This window comes from Garra rufa, chromosome 20, assembly GCF_049309525.1.
Source record: "Garra rufa chromosome 20, GarRuf1.0, whole genome shotgun sequence".
In the NCBI taxonomy this organism is placed as follows: Eukaryota; Metazoa; Chordata; class Actinopteri; order Cypriniformes; family Cyprinidae; genus Garra; species Garra rufa.
The window spans coordinates 21,264,447-21,277,299 of NC_133380.1; the positions used below are offsets into that span (position 1 = coordinate 21,264,447).

The following is a 12,853-nucleotide window of genomic DNA, read 5'->3' on the forward strand; positions in this document are numbered from 1 at the left end:
TTAATATCCTAATGATTTTTGGCATAAAAGAAAAATCGATAATTTTGACATATACAATGCATTTTTGGCTATTGCTACTAATAAACCTGTGCTATTTAAGGTTTTGTGGATCACATATGTCTGCTATTCTCTTACTCCCAGATGCTTACAATTTTTCATGTTTTATGAGACGTTCAGCTAGTCCATACAAACTTATATGTTCACATACATCTACCCTCCAGTGACAAAATGTTAATAGATTATCAGCATTGTTTGTCATTCAAAAAAGTTTTTATTTTATTATCGTCTCGTTTTCGTCTGTGAAAAAATGTCGTTGATGAAAATTATGACCAAAAATCTGGAAATTTCATGTGAAGACGAAAGATTTCATATCGAGATTGTCAAACAGAAACCTACTGAGTGAGCTGTGTTTAATACACTGCTGCACTATTAACAAAATTTAGCTGAAATTTCACTTACGTGACAGCATTGTCCAGAAATCTTTTTTTTTTTTGTAAAGTAGCAAGCTAGTGTCTATATTATACTTCACCTGACAAGCAGATGAAAAGTGTTTTCTTTCTCATTTTCCTAGACATCTTACTAGTCAAAACCTGAGGTGTGCAAAATGAGCTGTCATTGTCAAAGTCTGAGGTCTGAACAGACCGGCAGGAGAACAATGGTACTTGATTAGTACAATTCTATTCAACAAAATAGCAAGTGAAAAAAAAAAAATCAACCCAGAGTAAATCATCTGGGGTGTTTTGCCCCCCTGCTCGGCCTCAGCGGAGAATTAAACACTTCCTTTGCCAGCGGGCATATGAAGGTCATCAGAATTGGTAATTGTCAGACGCTGTAAATTGAACTTACTTCACACATCTATGGGTCCTTTCAGAGGGTGCAAATGAGCAAGTTTGTCAGACATAATTTTATTTTGTGTATTAAGCAAACAATTACCATGGAAACATAAGATTCGCTGACCCTCGGATCATCAGGAGAATGATAGAGAGAGAGAGAGAGAGAGAGAGAGAGAGAGAGAGAGAGAGAGAGAGAGAGAGAGGACGCTTTCGGCATTCATTGACAGGGTTTTAATTTAAAAAGCCTCGCATCGTGACCAAATGTGTTGGCAGTTGAAGGAAACTCTGTGATGTGATGCTGAATGCAATGAGTTGGACCCAGCGGCATCTTCACGACGGGCTTTTGTTGCACAACACACACATCACACTGTCTGCTGCAGAGGGGAGAGCTTCACAGAGACGACTCTCTCCCACATACATGTGAATGGCCATTTGGGGCTAAGAGATGGCCATCTGCACAGCAGGCCGTGGCAATTATTAGCCGTATCTTAAAGCTATTACAAGGCTTTTGAAAAGGGTAACAAGCTATTAATGAACCATCTAAACTAATGTGTTTTTACTAAACTGTAAACTAAATTGAGTAAACTAATTGAGAAGCAACATAAAGAAAGAAGCTGATTTATAAATAATTAACTGTTTGGTCAATAATCAATAAACATCAGAAAAATCTTGTTGTCACTTACAGGTACGTCCACATATTTTGAGGCAGCTTTTACCTATAAATAAAAGGGACATAAAAATAAAAAATGAATTTTAAATAGGAATATGGTTATACAGTATTGTAATATTACAATGATAACATCATCTTTAGAAATATTTTAACAAAGCTAAAAACAATACCATTTAATTTACACGTTAATATAAAATTGAATAATATTTTTAGGTTTTTTTAGTTGAAATTTTTGAGTCATAGCATCGAGACAAAAGTAAAAGATTTTTTATTAAAATTGTCTGGAAGTTTGTGTTATATTTTGTTAATGCAGTACTGGAATATTGCAAAGATAACAATCTTTAGAAATATTACTTTAAGAAAACTAAAAAACAATAAGATTTATTTTATATAAGTTTTAATATAGGATTAAATAATATATATTTTTTTTATTTTTTTATTTTAAGGCTAAAAACAATACCACTTAATTTTCATAAAATTGCTGGTATATTTTGCTCATACAGTATTAAGATAACAATCTTTAGAAATATTATTTTAACAAAGCTAAAAACAATACCATTTATTTTACACGTTTTAATATAAGATTAATATTTTTTTAGTTGAAATTTTTGAGTCAGAGTATCCTTTTTTTTCCAAAAGTAAAATATTTATATTTATTAAAAATTGCCTGTATTCGAGTTTGACTTCTGCAGTATTGTAGTATTGCAAAGATAACAATCTTTAGAAATATTTTTTTAACAAAGCTAATAACAATAAAATTTATTTTACACTTTTTAATATAATATTTTTTTGTGTGTGGGGGGGGGGGGGGGGGGTTGAGTCAAAGTATTTTTTTTTTTTTACAAAAGTAAAATATTTTTTATTAAATATTGCCTGTATTTGAGTTTGTTAAAGTCAAAGTATAGACAACAGTAAACAAAAAATGTATTTAAAAAAATGCCTGTATGTGTTTGTGTTACATTTTGTTATACAGTATTAAGATAACAATCTTTAGAAATATTATTTTATGTTATACTTTTGCAGTATTGTAGTATTGCAAAGATAATAATCTTTAGAAATGTTATTTTAACAAAGCTAAAAACAATATCATTTATTTTACACATTTTAATATAAGATTAAATATTTATATATATATTTTTTTTAGTTGAAATTTTTGAGTCAAAGTATTTTTTTACAAATGTAAAACATTTATTACTATTATTATTATTATTATTATTGCCAATATCTGAGTTTGTTATATTTTGCTTATGCAGTATTGTAGTATTGCAAAGATAACAATCTTTAGAAATGTTATTTTAACAAAGCTAAAAACAATACCATTTATTTTACACGTTTTAATATAAGATTAAATATTTATATTTTTTTTTTAGTTGAAATTTTTGAGTCAAAGTATTTTTTTTTTTACAAATGTAAAACATTTTTTACTATTATTATTATTATTGCCTATATCTGAGTTTGTTATATTTTGCTTATGCAGTATTATAGTATTGCAATGATAACAATCTTTAAAAATATTATTTTAACAAAGCTAAAAACAATACAATTTATTTTACATGTTTTAATATAAGATTATAATTTTTTTGGGGGGAGGGGGGGGCAAAATAAATATATATAAATAAAAAAAAAAAAATATATATATATATATATATATATATATATATTTACAAAAGTAAGATATTCTTTTATTAAATATTTTCTGTATTTGTCTGTATTTGAGTTTATATTTTGTTTATGCAGTATTGTAGTATTGAAAATATTACAATCCTTAGAAATATAATTTTAACAAAGCTAAAATAAACAATACCATTTATTTTACAAGTTTTAATATAATATAATTTAGTCAAAGTATTTTCTACAAAATTACCAGATTTTATATTAAAAATGATCTGTGTTTGAGTTTGTGTTATATTTTGCTTATACAGTATTGTAGTGCAATAAAGCTAAAAACAATATCATGTACATGACAAACTTTAATTTAAGATTGATATATATATATATATATATATATATATATATATATTCTAGTTGAAATGTTTGAGTCATAATATCTTGTGACAAAAGTTAAAGCACAATTCGTGCTTACTGTAAATGACAGGAAAGAGGAAAAAAGTGTGCCCTCATCGTAACGTGACAACTTCGCCAAAACACTCTCCAGGATCACAACAAACTGTAAAACACAGAAGAAAACAAACAAACAAACAAAAATGAAAATAGAAAATTTGAGCATGTTGCCATTCAAAATGTGATAATTACGTCTGTATGTATGTCTTTAAAATGAAAGTCTGCTGTTACTTGTTTACTTTCCTTTTTAAGGAAGTAATTCTATGTAGATATTACAAAACATAATTTAGGAATATTGTTTTCTTAAGTGCTACCTTTGCCACAAGTAAAGTAATCATTTCTTTCACCGTCTCCTCGATGAGATTGTCAATTTGCGAGTGGTACTGTCTCTGGAAAAGAAAGCCATAATGAGCACAAATCACAACAAGGTTTCTTGAGCTGTTTGATGGTTTTCACTTGGGATAATCTGCACAAACTCAATCCCTTTGTCTGCATTTACCTCACATTAAATACGTCTGGGTAATTAATTCAGTTCAGATCATTACCTGTCTCAAGATGCTACGGATATGAAATGTCTCACTTCTAGCACATGTATATTCAGAAGCAGCTATCACATATGGTAATATAATCAAAACAATTTAAGTGTCACAGGACTGGGGGAAACTGCTAGGATTGCTAATTATACCTTTGGGACATAAAGGTGAGAATTCAATTGAATTGTTAGCCACACTTACCCATTCTCTAACAAACTTTCACAAGATTGAGAAAAGGGATGAAAAGAAAGATACAGCAGACAAGGTGACAGTGACAATTAGAGAGCAACAGAGAGAAAAAGAAAACGTCTCATTCCAGCACAGAGTCAAATTAAATTAAAATTCAGAAACAATGGAAAATTGCCATGCTGGTGAATCATTCAGATCTACAGCAATAAATGCTTTTAAATCATATTTTTGCAATCAGAGAGAATATGTGTCTATATACATCTAAAAAAACAATGTTCAATTCATATATACCTAATGTATATATTACAGGCTGGTGCATATGATGAATTCATGCAATTCAAAAGACTACAGCATAATGGATTCAACAACAGAAATCGATATTTAATCTAAGATGTATGCAGATCAGCAGATTATGAGGGTGTTTGACTGGAAATTGTAGCAGAGAAAGTGTATGTTTACATGTGATGATTGAGAAAGATAGAGAGAAAGAGAACATGAGCAGTGTGAAAGGATTTAAGTTAGGATTTTGAGACTTGATTTGTTTGGGTTGTCTACCTCTTGGCTGAGCTCCATGGCACACAATTTGGCTGATTGGGCCTTGGCGTCCACCATGACATTGAACATGGTGCATATGGACTGAGGGACACGGAAGTCTGTAGTGCGTGGACTCTTCTGCAACTTCACCTCAAATGCTGCTCTGGTTCTGAAACAACACAAGGGAGACCCAACTCTGAATGGTTGCTTTGGTGATTTACAATGGGGTAGGATTGTCAAATATATGCCAGTAATTCAGAGTTTCTGTGTTATACTCTCAGTAGCAGATGGTGATCTTAGTGGTACAGTAGATATAGCCAAAATACTTAAGCAGCAGAATTTTAGCTTTTGAGATGACTGAGATGTATGGAAGCCCGTTTCTGCCACTCAATAAAGAATCAAAACGGTAACTGCGACTTTTTATCTCACAATTTTTTCAGTTCTCACAATTCTGAGACTTTTTTTTCTCAGAATTGGAGATATAAACTGTAAGATATAATTCAGATTTTTTTTTTTTTTTCAGAATGGTGAGATACAAGCTCGCAATTGCAAGTTATGAAGTCCAATTCTGAGGGGGAAAAAAGACGGATATGTTCTCAGAATTATACATTTATATCTCAATTCTGACTTAACTTGCAATTGCGAATTTACATCTCTCAATTCTGACTTTTTCTCAGAATTGCATGATACAAAGTCACAAATGCACATTTTTATCTTGCAATTCTGCTTTTTTGACTCGCAATTGCGAGTTATGATGCCAAATTCTGAGGGAAAAAAGACTGGTATGTTCTCAGAATTGTGAGTTTATAAAAAGTCACAATTGTGAGATTGTAACTCGCAATTCTGTGAAAAAGTCACAATTGCGAGATATGAACTTGCAATTTTATGAAAAACGTCACAACTGTGAGGTATAAACTCACAATTCTAAGAAAACAGTCAATTGCTAGATATAAACTCGCAATTCTACAGAAAAAAATCACAATTCTGAGTTTATAACTCACAATTGCATGTTAAAGAGTCAGAATTAAGAGATGTAAACTTGCAATTCTGAAAGGGGAGGGGGGAAATCACAATTGTGAGATATAAACTCACAATTTTCTGGAAAAAGTTACAGTTGTGAGATATAAACTGGCAATTCTGCAAAAAAAGTCAAAATTGCGAGATATAAACTCACAATTCTGAGAAAAAAAAATACACGACATGTAAACTCGAAATTCTGTGAAAAAAGTCACAACTGCGAAATATAAACTCGCAATTTTAAGAACAAAGTCAGAATTGCAAGATATAAGATCACAATTCTGAGAAAAAAGTTACAATTACGAGGTATAAACTTACAATTCTGCAAAAAAGTCACAATTGCAAGATATAAGCAATTCTGTGAAAAAGTCACAATTTTGAGATATAAACTCGCAATTCTGTGAAAAAAGTCACAACTGTGAAATATAAACTCGCAATTCTAAGAACAAAGTCAGAATTGCAAGATATAAGCTCACAATTATGAGAAAAAAAGTCACAAATATGAAATATAAACTCACAATTCTGTGAAAGTCACAATTTTGAGATTTTAACTCCCAATTCTGAGAAAAAAAGTCACAATTGCAAGACATAAACTCGCAATTCTGCAGAAAAAAGTCACAATTGTGAGATTGTAACTCGCAATTCTGCGGAAAAGTCACAATTGCGAGATATGAACTTGCGATTTTTATGAAAAACGTCACAACTGCGAGGTATAAACTCACAATTCTAAGAAAACAGTCAATTGCTAGATATAAACTCGCAATTCCACTGAAAAAAATTCAGAATTGTGAGATATTAACTTGCAATTTTGCAAAAAAAAAGTCACAATTGCGAGATATAACCTCGCAATTCTGTGAAAAAAGTAAAAATCGTAAAATATAAACTCACAATTCTGTGGGAAAAAAGTCAGAATTGCGAGATATACACTCGAATATGTGGATTGGAAGAGGAAAAGGGGTGGATTATTTTACTCGTTAAGCCAGATCATCTTCTGAATCAGCAAATTACCATGACATTACTTACAACAGTTTCTCAAAGCATTTCAAATCACGTCTTCACTCACAGCAAGCATGACAAAGAGTTTATAACCCCTTAAGAGTGACTGGAAGAATGCAGTTAAGATGGTGTCCTGCTTGACATCCTCAAAACACTTTAAGTAGAAGGATTGCAAATGTGGGCCTGCACACTGAAAATCAGTAAGCCCTTTTTTATAAATCAAATGGAAAAGCCAGCATATTTGAGAAGTAAAATGACATTCATCTTCGAAACACAAACTAAGATATTTTTGATGAAATCCATGAGCTTTCTGACCCTGCATAGACAGCAACGCAACTACCACGCTTAATGCCCAGAAAGGTAGTAAGGACATCATTAAAATAGTCTATATGACTATTTAAGTCACAGTACAGTGGTTCAACAGTAATTTTATGAAGCTACCACTGATGGACCATTGGACCATTTTAACAATGTCCTTACTACCTTTCTGGGCCTTAAACGTCTATGCAGGGTCAGAAAGCTCTCGGATGTCATAAAAAAAAAAAAAAAATCTTAATTTGTGCTCCAAAAATGAACAAAGGTCTTACAGGTTTGCAACAACATGAGGGTGAGTAATTAATGCGGCTCTACAGAAGACAATAGTTTTGTTTTTCAGCTGGAGTCAGCTCTACAGAACAATGTTTTTAAGTCTCACCTTTTTACACAGGACTCAATCATATCACTAGACATGAGTTTGAGTCGGGTCTCCAGGTGTTTAGCGAACTCTTCTTCTGGCCAGTGCAGGTCTTTGATAAACGTCTGCAATGCATCCAGCTTCCAGAACAAGTCTTCTGATGTCCCTGAACCATTACTGCCAACATCAGGACATGCGCAGAGGAGACAGGCAGAGAAATATACAGTAAATTATTTTAATCAAAGCTGTATATCAGGAAGGAAAAGCTCCGAGGTCAGGAAGTAGGAAGGTCAAAGGGCAAAGGGGTTTTTAAGGAAGACGAAACCTGTTTCAAATCCACACATTTGGTTTAGTTATTTTTACCACTTCTCGATCGTTGCAGAGTTTCTCTGCCGATCGTTCCATGGAAAAAATAAATGGTTAAGCCTAAAACAAAATGATAACCAGTCAGGCCTGGTTGTTTGAGTACAGGAAGGGTAAAACATGCACAATGATGTCAAAGGAGAATCGCAAGATCACAAGGCTGTATGTGTATGAAGTGTCACGAGAAGCTACAGTCCCAGACGTTCAACTGATCTCTGTTTGGATGGAGCCAATTTTAACTCCACATGGTCTGACGTGAATGAAGAATGGATCATAGAAGAAAACAGAGACTGACTCTCACTCCATTCCTTACAGCCCGAGTCCTCAAACAGCCAGCAGACCAAGGCATCTTCAATGGAAACATATTTTAAGATCAACTGAAGCAATGAAAGCTTCACACTGAAGCCAGATTTAGTTAGAAGACTCTGCAGGAGCTTTCACACCTGATTCATTTATACTCAGTTCTTGTAAAACTGTCTCTCTGACTCAACAGACACTCATATACAGCAGCAGAAGGATATATATTTCTACACATCCTTCTACTGTTGAATGTTAGTGTCTGTGATAAATAAATAAGAAAATAAATAAATAAAAGACTAGTACTGACTAATAATTAATAGTATAAATCATGTAAAATATTACTAAAACTAAACTTTATAATCGATATATAATCTTTACTTTATTTACTGTATATGTTCAACTTTATTAATAAAATGTATTTTTTCCTATAATAAAACAGAAAAGTTTTGGGATTTTTTAAAAACACAACTACTAAAAAAACTTACAAAGACTATTTTTGAAATTAAAATTTTCACTGAAACTGAAAATGTTCAATTGGAATAATTTAAGTTTTGTAATTGTATGAAAATCTATTTAAAAAATATTATTAATAATAAATGAAACAGGCTAATCTGACCAAATTAGACCTTAAACAAAAATATATTCAGCCACTGTGTGAAAAACACCAAAAATGACTGTTGTGAGAAACATTGTAGTTTGGGTTTCTCACACAATCAGTCTTTTCAGAGTCTTATATTTGGTTTCTACTGAAAACAGATGCCTGTTTCTCTGAAGCTTATGTGTCACTTCAGAGCATTGTCTGTCACTCTGTAGATGAGGGAAACAGGACAGGACCAAAAGTGGGATGGCGGTTAATCTCCCTCAGTATTCCCATCCTGACACCCTATATCCTAAAACAGGCTACAGCTGGAGTGCTACTACTCTAGGACCCAATACTCAGCAAATACAGCAAGAGGAAAGAGGAAAGACAACTGTATCCTGTTCTGTTCTAATTGAAAAAGGGAAAGGAGGAAGATGTTGGAAAGATACAAGATGTTAAAGTAGCATTACCCATTTGTGACTAGATACCAATGATGAGCATCTAATCATATGAACACGATATTGTGAATCATTTTTGTTAAAGGTAAAGAGTGTCATTTCTGCATCACTCGCAACAACAAACAAAATTGTAATCTCTTTTAGAGGCTGAAATTAACAACATTGGTTCAACCAATGGCTTGAGTTTCGGGGCTAACAGTTTGACTGAAGAAAGACGTTTGAACTAGATTGAAATTGTTGTGCTGGCTTGACATTTAATTGGGACTTTTTATCTCAAACTTTTTTCTCACAATTATAATTTTTTTGGCAATTCTGAAAGATGTAAAAAAACCTGTCAAAATTGGAAGATATTAACTGAATAAATTAATTAGTGGTCGGCTGATTATCAGCGCCGATATTAAGCATTTTTATAGTTATTGGTATCGGTTATTTATATACCGATCTGCCAATAAAATAATTTAAAAGTGTTTAAATAAAAAAAATGTTATTCCTAATTTTGACATACATTTTCATTTTTACACTAGACATATATACCAGTTCAAAATATCGGTTATCGGTCTACTTGATCTGTAAAAATCGGTTTTGGAATAAACTCTGAAAAAGGCATATTGGTCAATAAATCTCGCAATTTTTAATTTATATCTTAATTTTGAATTTTGTTTTCCTCAGAATTTCAAGAAAATACCATCTGGTCTCATGACAAAGACGTACATGTAGGAACTTTTTCGGAAGACACAAAATACATACCAATAAGTACATATTACTGCAGTTTCCAATAGAAATAAACACTAGAGGCGGTAAAACAGCGAACACTTGTAACTCTTTTTTGTAGACAGTTATGATTACAGCTCCATGTTTTGCTTTCCGGACATAACAAGCTTGCTCGATGGCTCAGCTGGCACAAAATTAGACTTAGGATGTAGAATCCTTGGGTATAAATCCCGTCAAAAACATGACTCACAATTAATTCTGCAAGATGTAAAAAAGAAAAACTAGTCGACTGATTATCGGTGCCAATATTAAAGGTTGTATCAGCGATTTCTAGCCTGAAACATAAAGTGTCAAATTCAGCTGACCTTTCATCACGATCCGCTCGCTGCCTGCCCCATAAATTGTCTGTGAAAAAAACGCGTCTCTCTGGTCAGCCTAGGGTCCGAGATATGCCAAAAAAACAATCGGCACTACCAACCTTTCCACAGATAAACAAACAGTGTTCCAACCAATCAGCGTCAGGGGGTTGGTGTTGTGGACTTTCCTACTGGTGCAGGGATGTGAGGGAGGCGGAGCGAAAGTCCACAACACCAAACCCCTGACGCTGATTGGTTGGAACACTGTTTGTTTATCTGTGGAAAGGTTGGTAGTGCCGATTGTTTTTTTGGCATATCTCGGACCCTAGGCTGACCAGAGAGACGCGGTTTTTTCACAGACAATTTATGGGGCAGGCAGCGAACGGATCGTGAAGAAAGTTCAGCTGAAATTGACACTTTATGTTTTAGGCTAAAAATCGCTGATACAACCTTTAAGCATTTTTATGGTTATCGGTATTGGTTATTTATATACCGATTTGCCAATAAAATAATTTAAAAGCGTTTAAAGAAAGTTTTTGTCAGCCATTGTTATTCTTAATTTTGACATAAATTTTCATTTTTACACTAGACATATATACATATACCGGTTCAAAATATCGGTTATCGGTCTACTTGATCTATAAAAAATCGGTTTTGGAATAAACTCTGAAAAACGCATATTGGTCAATAAATCTCGCAATTTTGAATTTTGTTTTCCTCAGAATTTCAAGAAAATACCATCTGGTCTTATGACGAAAACGTACCTGTAGGAACTTTTTCGGAAGACACAAACTACATACCAATAAGTACATATCACTTCATGCAGTTTCCAACAGAAATAAACACTAGAGGCGGTAAAAAAGCGAGCACTTGTAATCGTTTTTACAGACAGTTATGATTACAGCTCCATGCTTCGCTTTCCGGACGTAACAAGCTTGCTCGATAGCTCAGCCGGCACAAAACTGGACTTAGGATGTAGAATCCTTGGGTACAAATCCCGTCAAAAACATGACTCACAATGAATTCTGCAAGATGTAAAAAAGAAAACCAGTCGACTGATTATCGGTGCCAATATTAAGCATTTTTATGGTTATCGGTATCAGTTATTTATATACCAATTTGCCAATAAAATAATTTAAAAGCGTTTAAAGAAGGTTTTTTTCATAAATTCTAATTTTTACACTAGACATATATACATACATTGGTTCAAAATATCGGTTATCGGTCTACTTACTCTGTAATAATCGGTTTTGGAATAGACTCATATTGGAAAACACATACTGGTCAATAAATCTTGCAATTTTGAATTTATATCTCAATTTTGAATTTTGTTTTCCTCAGAATTTCAAGAAAATACCATCTGGTCTCAGCTCCATGCTTCGCTTTCCGGACATAACAAGCTTCCTCGATAGCTCAGCCGGCATGAAATTGGACTTAGGATGTAGAATCCTTGGGTACGAATCCCGTCAAAAACATGACTAACAATGAAAGAGCTGAAAGATGAGAGATTGAAAAACAAGCTAAAATGACATGCTTGCAATTGATTTTTAAGTCACATTCGCTTTTGTTCATACTATCGTTTAGGTTTAGGTGTAGTGCAGATGGTATGTTATTTTATAAAACGTCATGGAGCAGTTATACCTCCACTCAATGGCAATTTTAAGTCAAAACTGCGGTGACTTGTACAAAACCAATGTCACATAAAACGTATCATATGTACGTTCATCTGTTCCAGGGGAAAAAATATAACTCTTTCAGTGCCACTCAGTGGATATTTCACATCGAATATGTCACAAAACGTACATGGAGGTACGTTTTTCGCATCTTGCAAAAAAGTTCCAAGAGGTACGTTTTCTTCATGAGACCAGGTTGAAAAAAATAAGTCTAAATTGTGAGATAAAACGTCACAATTACCTTACAACCCCATCCAAACACCTTGGAAATCAAGCAGCAATAGTCCTGTTCAGACTTAAGACCAATCCAGTCAACATTTACAAAACAGTCTTAACAACTCTTTCCTTCTAGTGATTTCTGAGATTCTGTTTGGTGCCGCTAGTACGGAAATGACACACTTCAGCTTTAATATTTAACTAGCAAAACATGAGCATGTTTATTAGTGTGTTATTTGTATCTTCCAACCCTTCAACATGCTTAGGGCTTTTTGGGTTAAAAATTGTCTATGGGCTGTTTCCATGCTGTGGCCTTAGCCTGAAACATAACATGACTGAAATTTGTAAACCCTCATTTATAATTTAAGTTTAAGTCTGACATGCCAAGACAGATACTAACATTTTGAGGTGGCTTCATCTCGTTTTGGCAACCTTTGGTGTTTACCCACTATTACACCTTAGAGATGGAATATTTACACCGAGTCACACTCAGCATGCATAATTATGTCTGCGTGTGCATGCGTAAATTTTTACCAACACATGCAGCGCGGAAGGTATTTCACTCTCGTCTGGAAAGTGGTAATATGCTAAGGTTTGGAGAATCGGTTTTTAATTATCGTGTCTAAATATAAGCTAAAATTCCCTTGGCTCACCTCTGTCAACTCTCTAAATCACAAATTCTTAATTCAT

General features: G+C 33.3%; 1 protein-coding gene across 12 annotated transcripts in view; it reads right to left on the bottom strand.

Moving 5' to 3' along the window:
- Window positions 1-12,853, bottom strand: part of cadpsa (Ca2+-dependent activator protein for secretion a) — a 201,292-nt gene that overhangs the window by 25,633 nt on the left and 162,806 nt on the right. For 6 of the 12 annotated variants that reach the window (XM_073826231.1, XM_073826228.1, XM_073826226.1 and 3 more), the window contains 6 exons: window positions 7,528-7,683; window positions 4,842-4,989; window positions 4,299-4,313; window positions 3,879-3,953; window positions 3,587-3,670; window positions 1,517-1,549 (listed from right to left, as the gene is read on the bottom strand). In XM_073826231.1, coding sequence (XP_073682332.1) covers window positions 1,517-1,549; window positions 3,587-3,670; window positions 3,879-3,953; window positions 4,299-4,313; window positions 4,842-4,989; window positions 7,528-7,683 — 511 coding nt within the window. The remainder of the gene's footprint in view (window positions 1-1,516; window positions 1,550-3,586; window positions 3,671-3,878; window positions 3,954-4,298; window positions 4,314-4,841; window positions 4,990-7,527; window positions 7,684-12,853) is intronic. The other 6 variants (XM_073826232.1, XM_073826234.1, XM_073826230.1 and 3 more) reach the window with 1 other exon arrangement.